Here is a 23,908-nt window from a genome sequence, read left to right as displayed (position 1 = left end):
AATGGAGCCCACTTCCAGCAAGATTGGTGAAGAGGGTGTCCAGGCTGGGGAGGACGGGGTTCTGCCTCCTGGGCTGGTGGGATGAAACCCTGGCTTTGAAGTGGCAGCGTCATCTCACCCCAGCGCCTGGTCCAGATTTAACCACTGTCTGGGCATTTCTTCCCATTGCCCCATCCACTTAGTCCACTGGGGTGGGAAGAATGGGGTGTTGTGCCCCTGGACGAGAGCCGAGTCAGGAGGTCTTTGCCAAGTTCCCAGTAGATAGCAGCCTCTGGGGTGGTAATGCTGGAGAGCACTCAGGGTTTGGTGCCCTAATGACCGCCCCCTCCAGGCAGCCGGCTCTGACTGCACAAGGCCAGACGTGTGACCCTTCCAGCCAGCCATGCCCCTGCTGCCCGGCACCGTGGGCCTGGCAGGCCTGCTCTTCTGGGCAGGCCAGACAATGAACACCTTGATGCCCAATGCCACCCTGGCACTGGCCCAGACCGAGGGCACAGCTGTGCGACCCCTGACTGGCCTGGGGGTGCCCCGGTACCGGCGGAAGCGCCACATCTCTGCCCGGGACATGAGTGCCTTATTGGATTATCACAACCACATCCGGGCCAGCGTGCACCCACCTGCCGCCAACATGGAGTATATGGTGAGTCCCCATGCCCTCCCAGTGCCTCCTCCAGCAAACGCCAGTCCACTCAGTGTGTCCTGGAAAGACTGGACCATTCACCAGCCTGGCCTCACTAGCCAGTATCTGGGCATCTGGGTCCTGTGGAATGGTCAGGAATTCGTCTGCCCATTTTACAGATGAGAAAACTAAGGCGGTTGTATAGGTCCTTTCTGCAGGCAGGAGCAGAGGACTGTGATTTATGGAGCATCTCCTGTGCGCCAGGCACTTACGTGTAACCCTCTTCCTTCAAGGTGGGAATTATCTCCATTTTCCAAATAAAGAAATCAAGATGCAGGGAATTAATTTGCTGAAGGTCACCCAGTTGGGATTGCATCCCAGGTCTGCCGGCTGCTAAAGCTGTCTTAACTAACACAATACCTTTTCCAAGAATTCTGGCTTCCAGCCAGGGAGCCGCAGGGGGCGGCGGGTGGCTGGAGCTTTCCCTGCCATTGTCTCTTTGCCCCAGTGGTTTGATGGACACACCCAAACTGTCCTCAGCAAGCCTGTGGAGGTAGAATTTGGAAAGATGGGGTCTGGTACCTGGGGTGGGAGTGGGGGTCTCAGGCTGAGGAGAAACAGCAGCTGACCAGCAGAGGCAGCTGGGATGTCTTCCTTCAAAGAGGCAGGGTGGGGGGCTCTCACCCCCGTCCCCCAACAAGCCAGACTCCGGAGGGGAGGAGGGAACCTTTCTCTTTATCGCAGCCCCTCCCCCAGGACCATTGTCCCAAAGCAGCCTGGAGAGATAGGCTTCCATTCCACCTACAGATTTCTTTAGGCAAAGGGATTGCTGACCTGCCCCCTCGAAGATAAACACCTGCCCCCTCAACAGCCTGCAAAGGCTTATCCTTCTGCAGCGTGTCCATTCACTTACGTACCAGCTCCTGCTTGGAGCCAGGCACCACGCTACGCCTCGTGGATGCTGCCGAGAACAGGATGGACAAGGTCTCGTCCCTCACAGAGCTTCCATTTTAGTGGGGATGATAGAAAACAAAGATCAACTACAAAAGTTACCTGTAACACGACATCAGGTCGCAATAAGGTGTTGGGAGGGGTGGGGATAGGAGCCCAAATGGCAGGCAGCTGGAGGCGGCGGAGCCATTTATTTGTTCATTAACTGACTCATCCATTGATTAACACAGTGACTGGCATGTAGAAGGCCTTCTAGTTTTCAAACAATGACACATTTATTGAGCACCAGCCTGTGTGCGAGGCCCTCCCCACAGCAGGTGTTTAATTATTGCATGCTTTGTAGGACAGAGAGAGCTAGACAGCTCACCAGGGGCCCGAGGAGTGTCAGTGAGTGTGGGTTTGATGTTTGCATGCCTCTACCTCGGTTCACCCCTTTGTGGCACGAAGGAAACATTCCTCTGCTTTCCCTAAAAATGGATGAGTCCAACATCTCTGGGGAGATGTCTGGACCCCTCTTTGGGGATCCCCATTGCTTCACTAGCTAGCTTCAGCCCACAGGACTGGTATCTGGCTAAACATCCCTTGCTTAAGGAGCCCTTTCCCTCCTCTGGCTCCAAGAAAGACCGGGTCCCGTTTCACATTCTCACACCCGCCAATTGTAATGATTGTTTAACATCTCATTTCCTTGTTAGACTGTGAGTCCTTGTTCAATATTTGCTGAATGAACAGATGAAACGAATAAAAGAATAATATCTCAGAATCCTAGGAAGTCAGAGTGGAAGGGAACTAGTATTTTTTTTTTAAGTGATGCTTTTTCAAGTTATAAAAGTTGGAGCATTCAGAGATTGGAAAATTAAGAAGCTGTTACGAAGGATGAGGAAGGTATTCTCTATGTACTGATGTGGAATCATCATTAAGGTAACCCATCTGGTTAAGTGAAAAGAGCTAGGGGCCAAATAGAATGTCTGGAGTCCTGCCATTTGTCAAACATATATATATATATATATATATATATATATATATATATATATATATATAAAATTATTGTATGCATGTAATATATAATTATTTTATGTATATACCATATAAGATATATAATTACATATGTAAATATACATGTGCATATATAATATATTTACAGGTGTAGAATATTTCTGGAACAGGACACAAGAAACTCACAGTGACAGTTGCCTCCAGGGTCAGGGTGGCTGGAGGGACGAGTGTAGGACGGGGATGAAAGACTCTTCACTTTTCCTCCTTCAAACATCTTACATATTAAATTTGTTCATGTTTTCACTGTTAAAAAAAGAACCTTTTGAATTAAAAAATTTTAATGTTTAAATAAACACATTGGGGACTTCCCTGGTGGCGCAGTGGATAAGAATCCGCCTGCCAATGCAGGGGACATGGGTTCGATCCCTGGTCTGGGAACTAAGATCCCACATGCCGCGGAGCAGCTAAGACCATGGGCCACAACTACTGAGCCTGTGCTCTAGAGCCCGCGAGCCACAACTACTGAAGCCCGCGCGCCTAGAGCCCGTGCTCCGCAACAAGAGAAGCCACCACAGTGAGAAGCCCGCGCACTGCAAGGAAGAGTAGCCCCTGCTCGATGCAACTATAGAAAGCTCGTGCGCAGCAACAAAGACCCAACGCAGCCAAAAATAAATAAAATTAAATCTTTAAAAAATAAAATAAACACATTGAAAAAATACAATAAATGAAAATAAAAACCCATTCTCTTCCCATCACTCTGGGCTGAGTCACTTCTAGGGACTGCTGGGAACTCCTAGGCCCATACCCTGGGACCCCGCTCAGAGCAGAGAGCCCCAAGCTTGAAGTCCAGTGAAGGAAAAAGGGCATTAGACTAGGAGTCAGAGACCTAGGTGTGGATCTCAGCTCTGGTGTGGACTTGCCTTTGACCTTGAAGTCGTAGGCCTTCTCTGAGCCTCAGTGTTCTAATTTATCAAGTGGATTGGTTGCAGGGTTCCAAAGGAGATGGGGAGTCAACGTACCATGTATACGTGCATCTCTAGACACTGTTGAAATGATGGTGTTTGTTCCCCCGGGGAATTTCATGACCTTTCTTTTTCCCAGGTCTGGGACAAGCGGCTGGCCAGGTCTGCTGAGGCCTGGGCCACGCAGTGCATTTGGGCTCACGGGCCCTCACAGCTGATGAGATACGTGGGCCAGAACCTCTCCATCCATTCTGGCCGGTGAGTGAACCTCTGCCCTTCCTTCACTCCATCACTCAACAAGGTCACTGAGCACGCTGATGGCAGAGTGACTTTTCTTCTATCTTCTCCGCCTCTGCAGGTACCGCTCGGTGGTGGATCTCGTGAAGTCTTGGTCTGAGGAGAAGCGTCATTACTTGTTTCCGGTCCCGAAGGACTGCACCCCGCGCTGCCCCTTGCGCTGCAGTGGCCCTGTGTGCTCTCACTATACCCAGGTACACCTTTGTTGGGATGTAGGGCTGATGAGAAAACAAATCCTCTACCTTAGAAGAAAAAGAATGTGGTGGGACAGCAATTAGAAATAAAACAGAGGCCCTTAACAGACTTCCTTTTACATAACGAGCCTGTTCCTGGAAAGTTGTGTGTACATTGAATTGAGCTGAACTGGATCTTGTTTTGAGGGTCTTAGGTCGGTGGACCATATTGTTTGACCCCAAAATGGAGATGTGTGGTCTGACAAGTTCAAGACTGGCTTTGATTTCAATAGGTCCAAACATTTTCTAGTATTTTTTATTTTCTAAGGCTCCTGCTGTCTTAAAAAAAGAAACGCCAGATAAGATTACAAAAGATTGTAGTATATTTTGAGTGCTAATATTGAAGTTGCTACCACTTATTATACATAAAAATACAATGCAGTATAATGTTGCAAGAAATAGGACCAGAAGTTTTCAACGGTAGGAAAAATGTCTACTTTCAGGTCTGCCAATCTCTCTGTGACTCATTTGCAGTAAATGTTAAAAACTGAAATTTGAGACCCCCTAGGAAATGTGAGGCCTAAACCAAATGTCCTTCCTGACATCCATGAAATATTATTACCTCCATTTTACCAAAGGAGGAACCAGGCACAGAGGGGTTAAGTGACTTGGTCAAAGTCACACAGCTAGTGATATTGAGATTCTGATCCAAGGCTGTTTAACTCCAAAGTTTGTGTTTTAACTTCCAACATGACAATGATTTTCAAACATTGGTCACTAGGGGGAAAAAAAAGAAAGAAAGAAATCTAATTGAAAGGTATAGAACATATTAGCATATATCATTCTATATGATAAGATTAAATATTGGTTCATAAAACTTTTGTTCAAATTGTTTGAGGAGGGGTAAGGGTGTGTGTGTGTGTGTGTGTGTGTTGGTACACTGGGTAACAATATAAAATGTATTCCTTACTGTTGGTTATAGTGGAAAAAATTTTGAGAAACATTATAGTACAATATGCCTCTAGTCCCCTCACCCTGAGACAGCTGCCTCCCCCAGGAAAACCTCATCTAATGCATCCACCCTGACACAGCAAGCCCAAGAACCTTTCAGCCCCAAGTCCTTCTCACAGCCTCCTTTGTCTTTGTCCCTCCCCAGATGGTGTGGGCATCTTCCAATCGGCTGGGCTGTGCCATCCACACCTGTGGCAGCATCCGTGTCTTGGGCAGCACCTGGCACCAGGCTGTGTACCTGGTCTGCAACTACGCCATTAAGTGAGTGCAGCTCTGAGGCAGAGGGGGCTCTGGGGCAGGAGGGTGGACCCTGAGGTGGAGTGGGCAGGATTCTCAGAAAAGGAAGACATACAGGACACCCTGCCCTCCTCCGTTCTAAATAACCTGAACACCATACAATTCAGTACTTTTAGAGTCAATCAAGAATCCTTTTTCTTTACCCAAGTTTCAGAATCGATTGGGAGATAGACAGAGGACCAAGGCAGGTGGATAGGCAGTGTCCCTGATGAAGCCAACAGTGGAGAATGTGGCTTAGGTCTGCCAGCCAAGTGGGCTTGCAAATATCTCACTGTTGAATTAGACCTTCATATCCACTGACAGGCAACATTGGCCAACCATAGGCCTCTTCTAAGTGCAGTGCCAGCCCCTCTAAGCTTCCCACAAGAAATAGAGCAACCAAGAATACATGCTCCCTACAGGCAGGCAGGTCCCATAGGAAAGAAAGGAAGGATGCAATGAGCATGCTCAGCTGCTTCTCCTAGACTCTCCAGTCAGCTTGGTGGGAGAGAAGTCAAGAGTGGTCTTCATATGCTAGTCTCCTGGAAACACAGAGAAAGGGGGATGGGAGTTCCCATCCAACGTTCGGTGTACAAACTTGCAACAGATTCTCATACAAAACAGATTACAGACTCTCATACACAAACGGGAACAAATTCTAAGTATACATGATATTCAGAGTTTCAAGATTACATAGTCATAACTGCCTTTTACTCTCACGTAGCTCTTGATCATTTACAAAACACTTTCCCCTTATTATCTCATTGAAGAGATGAAAGAGAGAAAGAAGGAAAAAGGGAAGGACACTGGGAAAATATTTACTCTTTTTACAGATGAAGACATTGAGGATCAGAGAGGTTAAGTAATTTACCAAAAGCCACAAAGCCAATAAGTAGCAGAGCTGTTTGAAACACAAGTCTTTTGATTTCATGTTCTATCTACTGTACTATCCTGATGTTCTGGAAGTCATTGGTAGCCCGAACTCAGATTCTCAAGTCAAGATATTTGTTAGATGGAGACATCTATTGACAAAGTGTCATAATGCAGCCCAGCTTTATCAGATATGGAAAAATGCAACAAAGCAAATTCCGTCACACACAGCTTAAGGAACTGTTCCAATTTGTTTGCTGACATATTGAATTTTTGAAGCATTGACTATTAACCGTATAGTTGTTAAGATTTTTAGGCTCTGGAGTCAAGACTGTCAGAGTTCAAATTTGTGATTCAACTTCTCCATGCCTGTTTTTCATCTACAAAATGGGAGTAAAACGGTATCTACTTATAGAATTGTTGAGAGAATTAAGTGAGCTGACCCAGGTAATGTCCCCAGGCTCATAATATTTTGGAATACATGTTGGTTCTTATTCTTATTACTAGACCTGGGTTTGGTTCTCAGCTCTACCATGTACACACTGAGGACTTTGGATAAGTCATTTCATCTCCTTGGGTCTCAGTCTCCTCTTTTAAAATAGGGCTAATGCTACCTGGCTCACAGAGGATCTTGGTACATAGTTGCCCATAGTACATGTTAAATAAATAGTGGCCAGGATTATAACTAGGTTATAAACTCTTTGAGGGCAGGAAATAGACCTGATTCATTTTGGTATCCTTTTACTACAGTGATTTCAAACCTTTGTTCTTTCAAGCAGAACTCTTTTCTAAGTGGTTAAATTAAACAAAAAAAAGAATGACTTTTATTCCATCACCCCTGGTGTCTCCACCACCCACATTCCCTGCCCCCAAACTTCCAGGAACACCTTTTTTTTTTCCTACTGGAAAAACTGGTAGCGTTTGATATATTTATTTATTATTGTTTCAAATTTTATTACATTTTATACTGATGTACATGCTATAAAATTCAGTGGGTATGAAAAAAGGTAAACACAGAATGTTGTCTCCCTCCCCTGCCCACACTTCCCCTCTGTAAGTTTCTTGCATAACCTTCTGGAGATCTTTTATGTACTTACAAGCATGCATATGTTTTCACTCCGGGAGCACCTTTTGAAAACGGAGAACTCACAGCATCTGGCACAAGGCCTGATGCCCACTAGATGCTCTGGAAGTGTTTGTGGAATGAATGAATGAATGAACCCATATGAAACCAGAAATGCATACTTTTCTAAGCACTTTGGCTGACTTTACTTACAGTCATTCAACAATCACTTTTGGAGGAAAAAGATTCCATTTCTGTCCACAAAGAGTGTTGGTTTAATGTGTGAGAAAATAAGGCACTGGGACTTGAAAGGTAACTAACACTACAGGTCAGTGGTGAGATTATTAGGTAGCTCTTAGCAAGAACTGGGGGAGTGATTTTAGGCTTTCAGAAGACAAAGAGGGGGGAAAAGAGAAATCTGTGGGCTGGGATGGAGAAGCGAGTTGTGGAAAGATGAGGTGTGTAAGCTGGATCCACTTGCTGCTAGAGCAGTCTGGAAGGCCTGACTGAAAGCTGTAGACGTGATTCATAAGCTAGGGGCCAGCAAACTACAGCTCACAGCCAAAATCTGGCCTCCTGCCTATTTTCATAAATAAAGTTTTATTGAAACACAGCTACGATATTTGTTTACATATCGTCTAGGGCTGCTTTCATGCAATAAAGACATTTGGTCTCCAAAGCCTAAAATATTTACTATCTGGCCCTTTACATTGCCAACCCCTGCACAGGCAATGGGGAGCCACTAAAAGTTCTTGAGCAGGAGAATGATATGATGAAGGTTTGTTCTTTTGTTTTAAACAGCTTTATTGAGATATAATTTACATACCATATAACTTACCCATTTGCAGTGTACAATTCAATGGGTTTTGGGTATATTACGTTATTCATTTTTTCAATCGTGGTAAAATATATGTAACATAAAATTTGCCATTTTTAAGTATACAACTCAGTGGCATTAATCACTATTTCCAAAATGTTTTCATCACCCCAAAGAGAAAATCTGTAACCTTAAAGCAAGGGCCCCCTACCCTCCTCCTCCCTAAAGGCTGTGGTTCATTGAGAGGATTCACTCCGGAGCAGGTAGGATGGATTTGGGATAAGGCCATTGAAGAAATAAATGTACAGCAGTGGCCACAAAGAGCCTTCATGGGCATGTCCCCCATGAGTGAATTATACTCAGTATCTAATTATTCTAGTTCTCATTTGCATACCACCTTGTAAGTTACAAAGTGTTTTCACATAATTTTTATGGACACCATTTCACTTATTTATTTTATTCAGAGGATAAAATCAAGGCTCAAGAAATGAGGTGGTTTATTCTGTCACCAACTGGCAGGTGGCAGAATCCAGGACCAGAACTCAGACCCGCCCGCTGGGGAGGGGAGGGGGGTGTTTGTGCTGGGAGGTGAGGGTGGGGTGGAAGGAATAAGAAAATCAGCATGTCCTGGCGAGCCACTTATCCGCCAGGTGAGGTGCTAGAGGCATGCGCACATGGATCCATTATTTGATCTGCTGCTGCATCCCTGTGTGGGAGGGAAGTCTTCTATTGGTTTTACAGATGAAGAGACTGAGGCTTGCAGGTGTGACTTGGTCACAGGGCCAGACAGTGGCACTGCTGAGATTTGGAAACCTCTGTGAAGGCGGCTCCATGTAACTGTCCCCCGACCCCGCCTCCCTGGGACCTTTTCTCTTCCAGGGGCAACTGGATCGGCGAGGCGCCATACAAGATGGGGAGGCCGTGTTCTGCCTGCCCTCCCAGCTACCAAGGCAGCTGCAACAGCAACATGTGCTTCTAGGGGCTCAAATCCAACAGGCTCCTGTGGTTCTGAATTTTCCCTGGGCTCTGGCAGGGCTCCAGCTGGGCCTGACCCTCCAAGAGTCCCTTCCCAAAGACCGGGTCAAGCGATTTTTTTTTAAGGACATGAGTTTGGCTTACTTCACCAGTCTGAATTTTCCCTCCTGATTCCATTTCCTAAATGTCCAGCATGTGCCAGAAGAAAACAACCTCCTTGCCTTCCTTCTTACCTGTTACATCTTTTTTTCCTGCGGCCTCTGGGAAAGAGGCCTGCATCTTTAATTGACTCAGTTTTCCCAGAGCCAGGGCTGGAAGGAGAAGTGGCAGCAGTTTTGTGACTCTCAGGCCTCAACCCCACAAGTCTTTGTCCATCCAATAAAAGGTATTTATTAAATAATCTTTATCCTGAAACCTACCTTCATTCATCCAATAATAGCCAACCAGCTTCTGGGCAGCCTTTGAGGACCTGTGGTCTCCCTCTCTAAGATGGGACCATTTCAGCTCCAAGCTTTTAAAAAATAACTGAGATTAGCATATGGACACCCCACCCACAGTGTTTGTTACTGGAGCCACCGCAGGGTCCAGGCACCCCTTTTACAGATGGGCATACTGAGGCTTAGTGAAGGGGTGTGACTTACTGAGAGCCGCACGGCTTGTCCCTGTCCACTAAAGCACCCAGGTTTAAGCTCAGGCTCTGACAATCCCTTCAGGCTGTTCCAGACACCTCTCTGAATGTCAGAACTGAGAGGTTAAAGCCAAAGCTGGCCTGGGGGAACTCCCTCTTTCAGCGTTTTTTTCTTCCTGCCACTCTCTCTGCCTTGGTGTCTCTCTTTCACCTACTGGTCTCTCTTTCTCTCACCCTCCTTATTTCTCCCTTGGAATCTCATTCTCATTCCCAGAAACCATTTCCCCTCTCCCCACCCCACCCCACCCAGTTATCATAACACACAAAAGTCCTTTTGTCTTTAGAGATAGTAAAATCTCTCTCAGACCTTGCCCTCCAGCTGGGGCCCACTCCCTGCCTGGCTGGAGAGAGCTCCTTTCAAAGACCTGGATGGAAAACAGGCCCCCTTTCCCCAGAGTCCCTACATTGTCAACGGAGTGAGTTTTCTTCCTTCTTGGTCATTCCCACCTGGGCTATGTCTTTTGCGTATCAACACCACCTCCCTCCGCCCTCAATAAAGTCCTTTGAGATCCCGTGCAATGGCTCTTTCTGGTCCCTGTCTCAGCTCTCAAGAGGGTCAAAAGAGGAGAGAGGGAAATGGAGTAGGGGAGATGGAGCGAGGGGAAACCAGCTCAAGAGGAAGGCCAGGGGAGGGGCTAACAGCCCCTCAGCCCTTCCTTTGCACCAGGTACATCAGCTAGATCACACGTGCATGTGTCTGTATTATCACTCCATTTTACAACTAAGAAAAATGAAGCTTAGCAGAAGTGCCCAGTAGTGAAATAAAAACAAGGACGCTGTTCTGAGTTCATTATTCTTAGATTATATCCCGCCTGCTTTTTTTGGTGGGGTGGGGGTATTAAAATGTCCTTTCATTTATTACACAATGGTGATAATAAATGTTAGATTTCCTAAAAAATTATTAATGTACTTATATTGGGCGGGGGGGGGAAATGGCTTGCCAATCCTATATAAAATTCCCAAAATGTTCTGGAAATTTAAGTGGCATGTGACCCTCTGGATTCAATGGCATGTATAGGGTCACATAGCTAGTAAGGAGCAGACATGGGATCTGATTTCAGCTCCATCCAACCTCAATGCCTGTGCTGTTTTGAGGGTCCCACGTTACCTTCCTGTGTCCTGAGTATCAGGATAACGAGAATAATGACCATTGGTATTTATGAGCTGCTGAGTACACTCTTAATCTCATTGAATTATCACTGCTATCTTAGGTGATAGGTACTGATCCCATCCCCATTTTACAGGCATAAAACCTGAGGCCATAGAAGCTGGGTTTGAATATGCTCTGTATGACTCCAATGCCCAATGTCTTAACCTGTTCACTCTCCTGCCTCTCAGCTAACAAGGGAGAAACCCAGGGATTGGACAAGGGTAGAGACGATGAAGCAAAAAGTGCCATTGGGAATTCCAGATGACCTCCCAGTTTTCCCCATTTCTGAAACTGTCTCTGAGAAGAGCCCAGGTCAAGGAGAAATGAGCCAGGTGGGCAGGCTTGTGTTTGCCGTGCCTTGGCCCCTGCAGACCTGGGGGCGAGTACTCAGGTAGTTTCCTGGCTTGGTTAAGCTGCTGTTCCAACTGAAGTCGGGAATTTTTTTTTTTTTTTTTTTGGCTGCATTGGGTCTTCATTGCTGTGCATGGCTTTCTCTAGTTGTGGCAAGCGGGGGCTACACTTCGTTGCGGTGTACGGGCTTCTCATGGCGGTGGCTTCTCTTGTTGTGGAGCACGGGCTCTAGGTGCATGGGCTTCAGTAGTTGTGGCACACAGGCTCAGTAGTTGTGGCTCATGGGCTTAGTTGCTCCGCAGCATGTGGGATCTTCCCAGACCAGGGCTCGAACCCGTGTCCCCTGCATTGACAGGCAGATTCTTAGCCACTGTGCCACCAGGGAAGTCCACTAGGGAACTTCTGCTGCAAGAAATCTGAAACAGCTTTCAAACCTTTGTAATATTTTATGTTTTTTGAAGATCTTCATCCCCCAGTCCCATCTGATTTCTCATTTGCTCATACATTCACCAACCAAGAGGGTTAAGAGCATGGACTCTGGAGCCAGACTGCCTCGGCACAAATTTAACTCAGTGGCCAAGTGTGCTTGCGTAAGTCGAGATCTTAGTGCCTCAGTCTCACCTATAAATGGGGACACTAATCATATCTGCCTCATTAGGTCCTTCAAAACATTAAATGAATGAATACATGGAAAGCACTTGGAACAGTACCTGGCGCTAGTGTAGATGGCTATTTTAAAAGTTCAACATTGGGATTCCCTGGTGGCACAGTGGTTAAGAATCTGCCTGCCAATGCAGGGGACACGGGTTCGATCCCTGGTCCAGGAAGATCCCACATGCCATGGAGCAACTAAGCCTGTGCACCACAACTACTGAGCCTGTGTTCTAGAGCCTGTGAGCCACAACTACTGAGCCCGCGTGCCACAACTACTGAAGCCCGCATGCCTAGAGCCTGTGCTCCGCAACAAGAGAAGCCACCGCAACGAGAAGCCTGCACACTGCAACGAAGAGTAGCCCCTGCTCGCTGCAACTGGAGAAAGCCGGCGCGCAGCAACAAAGACCCAACGCAGCCAAAAAATAAAAAATAAAAGTTCAACATCAAGAGGTAGGAGAGAGGTGACGGAGTCACTGAAATGGAAGAGGAAGCTGTGGAGGGAAGTTGCTTTTTTTTGGCTGCGCAGCATGCAGGATCTTATTTCGCCCACCAGGGATCGAACCCATGTCCCCTGCAGTGGAAGCGTGGAGTCTTAACCACTGGACCGCGAAGAAAGTCCCAGAAGTTGCTTTTTTAATAAAAGAGATATTGTAGCATGTTTAAATATTGATAGGATTCTGTCTCTAGAAATTTGTCCTACAGATATACTCCCTACATCTGGGTCAGGACATTTTTGAAGTTTATGAAGACATTCACTTTATGTAGTGGCAAAAGCCTGGAGACAACCTTAGTGTCCAGCAATAGGAGACTAGAAAAATCACCTATAGGACATTCACACAATACGTAGCCACTCAAAGAATGAGGCAGGTATGTTGGCATGGAGATAGCCCTTAGACACTAAGGAGGGAAAAGTAAGTGACAAAAGAGTGTGTTTAATATGTTCCCGTGTATTTATATGCATTTACATGTGTGTATGTCTGAGTCAGCTTGGGCTGCCATAACAAAATACCATAGATGGGTGGCTTAACCATGAGAAAATTTTTTCCCATCCTGCAGGCTGAAAGTCTGAGCTCAAGGTACCAGTATAGTTGCGTTCTGGTGCAATCTCCCTTCCTGGCTTGCAGACAACTACTTCTCACTATGTCTGCATATGGTGGGGGCAGGAGAGAGAGAGAGAGGGCGCTCTCATGTCTCTTCTTATAAGGGCACTAATCCTATTGGATCAGGACGCCACCCTTATGACCTAATTTAATCTTATTTAGGTCCATAAAGGCCCTGTCTTCAAATACAATCACATTGGGAGTTAGATTTTCAACATATGAATTTTGGGAGGACACAGTTCAGTCCATAGCAGTGTATAGGTGTATAATTTCTGGAAATACATACAAGAATTTGTTTAAAAGTTCAATAGAGTGAGATGTGGGAACTAAAGTAGGAGAAAGTCTTATTTTTCATTTTATGCTGTTAGTACAATTTTCATTTTTAACACGTGAATTTACTACTGGCTTCATTTATAAAACTAGTTTAAAGTAAATGGAAGCAAGAGGAAAGATCACATCACATGGTTAAATTTAAAAAGACTGACAGCAACAAACAGTGATAAGGATGTGGAGTAAATAGGAGATCTCTTACCTTGCTGGTGGGAATGCAAAATGGTATGGCCACTTTGGACAATAGTTTTGGAGCTTCTTATAAATTAAACATATACATACCATATCAGCCATCAATTCCTTTCCTAGAAATTTAACCAAGGGAAATGAAAACATATGCCTGCAAGAAGACTTGTCCATGAATGTACATCGCTGCTTAATTCGTAATTGTCCAAAACTGGAGATAACCCCAGTCAATGTCCGTTACAAGGTGAATGGGTGAACAAGTTGCAGTATATTCATTCAATGGAATACTACTCAGCAAGAAAAAAGGACACTAACACAGGTGAAACTCACAAATAGGCTGAGCAAAAAAGGCAGACACAAGAGTAATCCTGCCTGATTCTATGACATTCTAGAAAAGACAAATCTACTCTAGTGTGACAAGCAGCAGATCAGCAGTAACCTGGAGTGGAAGGTGCTGGGGGATTAATTGCAGAGGAATAAAAGGAACTTTTGGGGGCAATGGAAATGTTCTGTATCTTAAGGTTATAGTTACATAGGTGTATACATTTGTCAAAACTCATAAAACTATACACCTAAAAAAGGGTACATTTTATTATATGTATATTATACCTCAGTAAAGTTGATTTTTAAAGTTTAAAGAGGGAGAGGTTGAATATGTAGGAGAACTCACACGTGGTCACGTGGGGCTCCTGAGCAGTGGGAAGAGGGAGGGTGTGGCCCCATGTGGATCTGGAGGGAAGGAGGTGAACAAAGTGCAGATGCAGGTGAATTTTTGTGGGGAGTTGAGGCTGGTCCAGGTTGAAGGCTTCTATTTTCTCTGTGAAGAAGGTAAAGTCTCAGCCTGCTGAGAATGAGATAGAAAAGTTTTGAGGAGAGAAAAGATCTGAAATAGAGGCAGAAAATAGAAAAGCAAGGAGGAGAGAAACAGGGTTGAAGTTCCAGGCAGTGTGGAGGCACCTGTCGAAATTGTTGATCATTAATCTCTGGCGGCCCTCATCTGTCTCGCTAAGTGATTTTGGTTTTTTTTCAACAGTGATTGGCTGCTGGTTCGTAGGCATGAAGAAAGCAAGATACTTAGGCTCTTCCAGGCTTGGGTTTTTGTCAGGTGGTTAGAAGGAAAGGAACTGAGACAGAAGCAAGAGAGAAACTAAGATGATGGACTGTGGGCTTCAAACTGGACAGGCGGAAATGAAGACAGGAAGATGCAACAGGTAGGGAGGAAACAGAAGGAACAAAGGACTGGAGACACCCCAGTGTCCATCAGTAGGGGATGAGAGGTCCCCTTGAGGTTGCTGAGCAAGCATACTGGGAAAAAGAGACTGTGGACAGAGAGGAATAAATCAATTAGCTAGTCTAGAAGTGAAGCAACACGTGAGGTAGGTGTTACTATGGGAAAATGAAATAATGTACCCAAAACTATACAGCAAGATGATGGTGGAGCTGGGGTTTTCTGACTTTTCTGAGTCTCAGGTTTTCCTACTTCTCATTTGAGCCTCCCCATCATGATGAAGACCTTGAGCTCAGGATTCCAAGTCAGGCTGTGAGACCCAACGTTGGGATAAAAGAAATAGGACTGTTCCCCCAAAAGCCAGATGGTAGCCCAGTATGCAGGACAGCTAAGATGCAAGATGGCTCTGCATTCTGAGGCCAGGATGCAGATTTTGGCAGTAGGTTGTGTTTTGTGTGGCGAAGGAGACAAACGGACCGGCGGAGGGAGCAGGCAAAGTGCCTCTGACCCACGGGCCTGGAGGCATACCTGTGTTTCTCCATTCCTCGTAGCACTCACCATCTGTAATTATGTCTTTGCAATGATATCTTTAATGTTATCTAATTAATGCCCATCTCCTCCATTAGTCCACAATTCCATGGGTGCAGGGATGATGTCTCTTTGCTCATTTCTATATCACTGGAGTCTAGCACAGAGCCTGGTATACAGTAGGTGCTCCATAAATATATGTTAGATAAAGGGAAATTGTGGGTTGGAATTCTAACTCCTCTTTGTACCAGCTGGGAGACTCCAGGCAAGCAACTTCTTTCTGTGCCTCAATTTCCTCGTCTCAAGTTTTAATTTAAATGTGGCAATGCCTGTTGCAACTCCTAGCATCCAGTAGGCGCTCAATAAATACAATTCCCCAGCTTCCTCCTTTTCTCCTCTACCCCTCCCTCTTGCCTCATGCCACACCCATTGTTTGGAGCCATAAAACCCAACCCAGGTTGGACTCTCACCTCCTCATCGTCTCCTGGCCAGTCCTTTCCCTCAAGTGAGGGGTGAGGGGGCTGGTGTTCCCCACATTCTGGCTCCAAGAGCCCCCAACCACAGAATGCAGGACTGGGGCCCTAGTGGACCTCTGGTCTAGCCAGGTTGTCATTGCCATGGCAACAGTGACAGTCCCCAGCCACAGGTTCCCTAAGTGACTGGTTACTCTTTAACGTATCCACCCACCTTGGGTGATTAGAAGAATCAATAAGATAACCGGGCAGTGGCAGCTGGCTGCACTCACTGCCTTCCTGGTGGACCAGCTCCCGCTGTTGTTGTGTGTGGGCCCCAGGCTCCTCCATGCCCCCAGGTCTCCGGCTGGGCGGGCTTGGCCATGGTCAGTGTGAACGCGCCCCTCGGGGCTCCGGTGGAGAGTCCCTATGGTGAGTGGGGTCTGCAGCTGGGCTTCGGGGGAAGACTGGACGTGGTGGGACCACCGTTAAGTTTGGGAGACCATGGGATGGCCCTCTACGTGTTTCCTAGCACCCCAAAGACCCTCTAAGGGCTTCTCTAGAATGGCAGGAAACTCAAGGGAGGCATGTGACTTGCTTCACTAAACTCCTAAACGGAGGCCTGGTGGAGCCGATATGGGAAGTACTTGGAGGGGCTGCAGGAGCCCCAGCGTAGGGGCTCGGCTCACTTTGCCCGCCCACAGAGACAGCCTTTGTGGGGATGCATCCCGGGCGTCTTTAGGAAATTTCACAGAACGTGGAACTGGAGACATCATCCTCACTTTGAAGCCTGCAGAGAAGCTTGCTGGGTCTCGGTCACGGAACTAGCTCCTGGTCTAGGTGGGATGGGACCCAAGGGGAGAGTTGGCCGGCTCCTCTAACGAGGACCATCAGCTCTGGATATTTCAGCAAGGGGAAGCCATAGAAGGAAACGCACAGCCTGGGGCATTGGAAAATGAGAATGATCTTTGCTGTAAGTGTGTAACTTAGACGCAGGGTAAGGGAAGAGTGTGTTTCGGTGAAGGACTGGGGCTCCGCTGCTCGGGGTAACCCCAGAATTGGAAGTAACCCCAATGACCGGCAATAGAGAATGGGTAAATAAAGCATGATGCCTCTTTAGGATGGAATGCTATCCCGCTGTTGAAGAAAAAAAAAATGCAGATCTATTTGCAGATAGAGAAGGACCTCCAAGTAATTATGTGAAAAAAGTAAGCTGAAGAGAGTATAGCATATTACATTTCTGATAACAGAACAGATATATTCATATATATGTACACACGTTTGTATTTGCGTAGAAAATTAGTGGAAGGACACAAAGAGACTGGTAACAGAGCTTTGTTTCTAAGGAGGGAAGTTCAAGAGAATGTTCGTTTTACTTTTTTGCACATTTTGGATTTTCAAAAATTTGGTGCATTTTATAAACTGATTTCAGTCACATGCATGCGCAGAGCTTGGCTTCTGGAATCCAGTAGATCTCGGCTCTTGTTCTGTGACTTTAGACAAATTACTCATCATTTCTGGGTCTTGGTTGCCTTCTCTCTGAAGTGGACAGAGGGTGTCTTAGGGGCTTCTTGCAGGCAGGACTAAAGGAAAGCGAGGGTGTAAGCCCTCGGCACAAGGCACGTCGTAAAGACTCAGTAAATATTACTTGATATCATCATTAGCTAAGGGCGATGGCCTCAAGGAATCAGGGACTGGTCTCTCGACTGGTCCAGGGGATCTTCTTTCTTTCACCATCAAGCAGGAGTATGTGAGGCAGTGGAAATGGCAGAGGCTGAGGAGCCAAAACAGCCTGGGGACCTATCCCGCACACCAGCTGTGTGACCTTGGGCAAGTCACTTCCCAACTTTAAATCTATTTCCTCATCTGTAAAATGGAGAGAACAACAGGACCTATCTCACAGGGGGCGGAGGTTAGAGGAGATAGCATAGCTAAAGGGCTGGGCATGCCTGGGGGGCTTCATCCAAGGTTAAAACACAATTGTGAGACTTGGCTGACCCTGTGTCCAGAGGAAGACTCATCATCTCCCAATGGGTCAGATAGGGATGGATGGATGATGGATGGAGGGATGGATAGATGGATGGATGGGTGTTCTATGCCTATTACTGCATTTAATTCTCAAAATAGTTGTCTCAGATAAATAACATTATCTCCAAGGATAGAAGAGGAAACTAAAGTTTAGGATTGTTTAAAAAAACCCATCTGACTCCAGACCTGACGTAGTCCATCTGTGCTGACCCTCTTGGCTCAGCTACAGATATGGCTGAGGAGATAAAGAAGGGCTCCCATGCCCAGGTTTGCAGCATGCGTCAACAACAACAAGAGAACATTGTCATCCTGGAACAGGGGGGCATTTGCTGGTGTGTGTGTGTGTGTGTGTGCGTGAAGAAGAGAGAGAGAGAGAGAGAGAGAGGGAGAGGCATTGGCTAAAAGACCCTGCTTTTCAGATAAAATAAATCTGGGTTAGCATTAGCATTCTGGATCTGCCTTTTTTTTTTTTTTTAAGCTGTATAACCTACCCTTCTCTGAGTCTCAGATGTTTCATCTGTAAAATAAACTAGGGCAGTCTGCTGGGAGGCTCTGGAAAGATGAACTTTCTGATTAAAAAAATAAGCAAACAAGTGCTTTGAGTAAAACCCCTTCTTCTGGGATTCTCAACTGGGGATAATAATAACCTCTGAAGGTTGCAATCGCGGAGGTGAGTTGCTGGGTAAGGAACATGGTTCATAGCAGAGCCTTGGGAGAGGCAATGGAGGGCAAGGCTGTGGTTAGGATCACAAGAATTAATGTACAAGTGCTTAAGATGCAAACCGTTATATATAGGATGGATAAACCACAAGGTCCTAGTGTATAGCACAGGGAATTATATTCAGTATCCTATGATAAACGATGATGGAAAAGAATATGAAAAAGAGTATGTGTATGTATAACTGAGTCACTTTGCTGTACAGCAGAAATTAACACATTGTAAATCAACTATACTTCAATAAAAAAAAAAATATATATATATATATATATACACACACAAGTGCTTAGAATAGTGCCTGACACGAAGCAAGCACGAAATAAATCCCAACTGCTGTCTCACGTTTTTGAACCTTAGTAGGATAGTCTTTTTTTTTTTTTTAGTAGGATAGTCTTTAATGAGCTTTGGTGTGGTGGTACTGGGCAAACTTGACCTTTCCCTGGTCTTGCAGTGCCTCCACGGCACACTGGACTCGGCTTTATAGTTCTCATCACTACTCTGATCAAAGCATTGTGTGTCTTGTCGCATCTGTCTCCCCCACTAGACTATAAACTCCATGAGGCCATGGACTTCAGTGCTTTGTTCAGCCTTGCACGTCTCACATGGTGACTGGCACAGAATAAGTGCTCAGTAAGCATTTGTTGGATGAATGAATTGAGGTCAGTTTTAAAGAAACAGCCCTATGACAATGGTCAGCAATGTCCACCAGGTCTGTGCTCTTCCCTTCCTTCCTCCCTGCCATCCTCAGTGTGTTGGCTTTTGGTTCTTGATTTGCCCCATTACAGACCCAAGGTGGCTGTCACAGTATCAGGTATCACGTCTGCAGTTAAGTGTCTGAAGCTGGAAGGGTTTTTCCTCCAAGCACTTGTTTCTTTTCCCCCCAAAGCAAAAACTTCCCAGAAACCTCCCAGCAGACTTCCTTAGTTCAAGGAAAGCTGGGAAGTGTCTAATGGAAAGAAATGGGAACACACAACACAGGTTTAGACCAATGATGGTCTTTTCTTGTCTGGCACAATGCTGCTGCAAACCAAACTGGGGTTCCCTTATAACGGGTTTCTCAACTTTGACACTACTGATATTTTGGCGTGGATAATTCTTTGCTGTAAAGGGACTGGCCTGTAGGATCCTGCACTGTAGGATGTTTAACAGCTTTCCTGGCTTCGACTCACTAGATGCTATAGCACACCTCCTGTCAGCTGTGCCAACCGAAAATGTCTCCTGCCATTTCCAAATGTGCTCTGGGCACATGAAACACCACTGTGTTATAAGGAAGCAGAATAGCTGCTGAGTAGGATCTGCCACAACTGAGTGTACTGTGACTCATGTTGCAGTATTTGCTTTGGGTGCCAGCATCTAGCTCAGGGCCAGATTTGGGGCTATCCTTAGCAACTGTGAGGATAAGATGCTATGGTGTGCCTATCTGCGTGCTAACCTAACTCCTGGCTTTGTTACTTTCCTACCCTTGTTTTGCTTTTAGCAAGCTTCCCTTGATGATTATTTATTTTGGCCCTTCGGGACTCTGCCATTTTTGTAAGCATCTCAAATCTCCTTGAGGGCAAGGTCTGTATATGTCTGATGCTTCTTGTTATACCCCAGGCTACCATAGGACCTGGTCCCACGTAGAACTTGAAGGAGGTTTATTTAATGAATGAACGAGAAGATGGATGGATGAATGAATGAATGGATATCTGGGTGGGTAGATAGGTAGTTGCTTTGATGAATCAATGTGATGGGCTGGTGAATGGATGGATGGATGGGAATGAAATGGAGAGATAGATGAACGAATGGTACAAATGAATGAATGAGTAGCAGGGAATATGGGCAGGTGGGTAGATGGATGGATGGAATAATGAATAGATGTGATGGATGGGTGAGTGGGTATGGTGGATGATGGATGGATGGGATGGATGGAGAGATATGTGAATGGATGTGGCAAGTGGATGAATAAATAACTGGAAAACCGCATGGATGGATGGATGGATGGATGAATGAGGTGACGGGTGAGTGGGTAGATGAAAAGATGGATGGATGGATGGATGGATGGATGGATGGACGAGATGGGCTGGTCTTGGACATCAGTACCTGCAAGTAAAGAGACAAGGGGTGACTTGGCCACTGGTCAACAATCCTCCTTCAGGGCAGTATATCTAAGTGTCAGATGAGCCGGATTTTTCCTGGGGACATAGGACTAGTTCCTTTGACTAGTGGCATCAGCCTCAGGTCAGATCAGAAGCTGTCTTCAGAGGTGGTTTGGTTAAGTGGCTCTCCCACTTAAAGCTGTGAGAGGCTGGACACTTTGCCCAGCTCTCTGATCATCAATTTCTTCATCTACCAAATGAACCTTGGTCGTTGTGAAGATCCATGTGCTCATGAAGGCGAAAAGGTATCATAAACTATAAAGTGCTTTGTCTCCCTGAGTGGTTGGTTGATGAGCCCAAAATTGGATAGGGCCCCAGATACTGGCCAGCAACGGGACTATGTCAGATACCAGGCATGGCTGTTCCCACCCTTCATTCTCAAAATATAGTCTCCCTCACCCTTCCTGCCTTTCTCCCTTGTCCATATTATCTTCCTATCCCACCTCAATTTGATTTCAGCCTCTATGGTTCAATGGTTTACGAATCTTGCTGCATATGGGGAACTTTCTTAAGATAACATCTTTTGGGGGCTCCACTCCAGACCTGAATCAGAATCTTCTGGAATGAGTTCCAAGAATCTTTAAATTTTTATTAAGTTCCTTAAGTGATTTGGGGTGTTGGGTCAGCTGGAGTTTGGACACCATTGCCTTATTTTGTCCCATTTTATAAAGGGAGGATGTGGATACCCAGAGTGCATCCTGTCTTCATCCGGAAAACTCCTGCATTCGTTAATTAATTGTTCACTCATTCAGTTCTTCAACAAATGACCACTGGGGGCTTATGGTATGCAAAGCATTCTGCTAGGCTCTGGCGGAATGTAGGCGAATATAAAGTATGGCTTTAGATCTTGGAGAGCGTCCAATCTTGTGGGGTAAACAGATGAACCAGCAGCAATCAAAGACAGAATGCTATAACAGGGGTGAACAGGGCACAATGGGAGGACAAAGGGGCTTAGGAAGAGGGGAAGGGGCCAGGGACCTCTTGACCCTGGAGGAGTGAACTGATATCTAAGCTGAAACCTGAAGGTTTAGCAGGAGTCAGCCAGGAGGAGAGAGGGAGGGGGACCAGCAGATGCAAAGACACTGATTTTATTTAACATTTGACTGCAGTGAATTCCATCCTTAATTGAAAGTATCTTGGGACTTTTCTGATTGTTCCATAAAGGATTTATCTTGTCCCTAAAAAGATTATGAGATGCTTAAATGCAGGAACTACGCCTTCCATTTTTTTTCTGACTCACATGCCTCTAGCATAAGGGTGGACCTCTGAAGAGGAAAGAAATTTATTTCCATATAAGCCCCTTCTATGTAATGGGCAGGGTGCCGGCTACTTTATAGGTTTTTCTCCCTTTTAATCTTTGCAATACCCGTCAAGGTGGGAAGTATTTTTCCCACTTCATAAACAGGGAAACTGAGATTCAGTGTTGTTAAGTAAGTTTCCCTGTATCACCCAGTGAGGGATTGAGATCTAGTCTGTCTGGTGCCAAATCTTCATTCTTTTGGCTACGCTGTTACCTCTTATAATAGCATCTGAGAGGCTGCATAACACCTTGGTTAGCGGCTCAGACTCTGGAGTCAGACTGCCTGGGCTCATATTGCCACCTACTAGCCATGTGGCTTTGGGTAAATTACTTAATTTTCTTGTCTCAGTTTCTTGATCTGTCAAATGGTGTGATAATAACAGCATCTACTTTGTAGGGTTGTGAGAATTAAATGAGGTTGATGCCTGTAAAGTGTTGCGTGTCTGGCACGTAGAAAGTGCTACGTAAATTTTATGCGTTTTTTTTTTTCTTTTAACATCTTTCTTGGAGTATAATAGCTTTACAATGGTGTGTTAGTTTCTGCTTTATAACAAAGTGAATCAGTTATACATATGTTCCCATATCTCTTCCCTCTTGCATCTCCCTCCCTCCCACCCTCCCTATCCCACCCCTGTCGGTGGTCACAAAGCACAGAGCTGATCTCCCTGTGCTATGCGGTTGCTTCCCACTGGCTATCTATTTTATGTTTGGTAGTGTATATATATATGTCCATGCCACTCTCTCACTTTGTCACATCTTACCCTTCCCCCTCCCCATATCCTCAAGTCCATTCTTGTTGTTGCTATTATTATACCTGCTATGTGAGAGGGACTGAATGCTTCCTACATGCGAAGCACCTTTTAGCTGCTGTGGAACAAACGGAGATGAATGAGGGCTATGTAACTGGTTCCGGGCTGCAATTCCTTGGCTGGACAAACCTTGGTCCTGAGCCTTCAGATGCCCTCTGAGGCCTGAGGTTGGCTCTCGGGGGCTTGGCTTGTGATTCTGGGCCTATGTAGAGCAAATTGAAGGCATGGAAATGGGGGGAACAGACCTGGCCTGGCCACAGCCCTGAGAAATGGCTCTGGGTCCAGGCAGCTGTTTGTGACCTCACTCAAGTCCTTTTCCTACTGGTGCCCTGCCTCCTCTTCTGAGAAATGGAGGCCTGTGCCTGGCTCAGTGGTCATCACACAATATTCACTGGAGGCCTAGGAGTCAAGAAAGATGCCTCAGAGTTCACTTTGAAACCAGTGGGGGCCTGGGGGTGGTGTTCAAACAGACCAGGCTCTTAGGTTCCCCCACGCCGCAACCTCTGGTTTAACCAGAGACGCTGCATTTTGACTTTTGATGGAAGTGTTTAATGAAAGGATTCCATGGTTAAAAAATGTGTGGACTAGACCAGTGTGTTTCAAACCGCAATCTTGACCCATTAATGGGTCATGCAATGTATCGGGTTGTATTAGTTACGGCAATGCTCCCTGTTGGAACAAAAAAACCTAAAATGTAAGTTAGAAGTTTACTTACTTCTGTCACATCGTCATCCAGGGACCCCAGAAGTGCCCCTGGCTCAGAGTGACATTTATCACTTCTATTCACATTCTATTGGTCAGAACTAATCACCTGGCCTTGGCCAAATGCAAAGGAGTATGGGATATGTGGTCCCTAGATGGGCAGCTTTTTTCCAGGAATAGCTCTAAACTACGGAAGGAGGAGTGAATTTGTTGGTACACAGCTGACCACCTCTGCCATGGGACCATGGTCACATACACAAATACACACACACACACACAAACACACACAGTCAAATATGTATAACGTATATAAATACACAATTTTTTACATTAAACATTCCAATAAAATAAGAGCATAGAGAGATAAATAGTGATAAAGCAAATGTGACAGTATGCTACCAATTGATGAACCTAGGTAAAGGATACATTAGTGCCCACTGTATTATTCTTTGAATCTTTTGTAGGTTTGAAATTGTTCAAAGTAAAGTGTTGGGGGTCATGTAATTGTTAAAATTTGCTAGACTTATGAAGAGAATAAA

At 45.7% G+C, this 23,908-nt stretch overlaps 1 protein-coding gene across 1 annotated transcript; it reads left to right on the top strand.

Annotated features, from left to right (window-relative positions):
• Nucleotides 1-382: 382 nt before the first annotated feature.
• On the top strand, nt 383-9,011 carry R3HDML (R3H domain containing like). The gene is made up of 5 exons (XM_059897676.1): nt 383-640; nt 3,665-3,783; nt 3,884-4,016; nt 5,152-5,267; nt 8,912-9,011. The coding sequence occupies exons 1-5, from the start codon at nt 383-385 to the stop codon at nt 9,009-9,011; spliced, it is 726 nt and encodes a 241-aa protein (XP_059753659.1).
• The last annotated feature ends 14,897 nt before the right edge of the window (nt 9,012-23,908 follow it).

The sequence above is a fragment of the Balaenoptera ricei genome, chromosome 15 (genome assembly GCF_028023285.1).
Source record: "Balaenoptera ricei isolate mBalRic1 chromosome 15, mBalRic1.hap2, whole genome shotgun sequence".
Classification (NCBI taxonomy): domain Eukaryota; kingdom Metazoa; phylum Chordata; class Mammalia; order Artiodactyla; family Balaenopteridae; genus Balaenoptera; species Balaenoptera ricei.
This window is presented reverse-complemented; position numbering and strand designations above follow the sequence as displayed.

Coding starts and splice junctions, on each gene's coding strand:
- R3HDML (XM_059897676.1), top strand. CDS start 383: ATGCCCCTGCTGCCCGGCACCGTGGGCCTGGCAGGCCTGCTCTTCTGG. Junction 3,784..3,883: donor CTCTCCATCCATTCTGGCCG/GTGAGTGAACCT, acceptor CCGCCTCTGCAG/GTACCGCTCGGTGGTGGATC. Junction 4,017..5,151: donor TGTGCTCTCACTATACCCAG/GTACACCTTTGT, acceptor GTCCCTCCCCAG/ATGGTGTGGGCATCTTCCAA.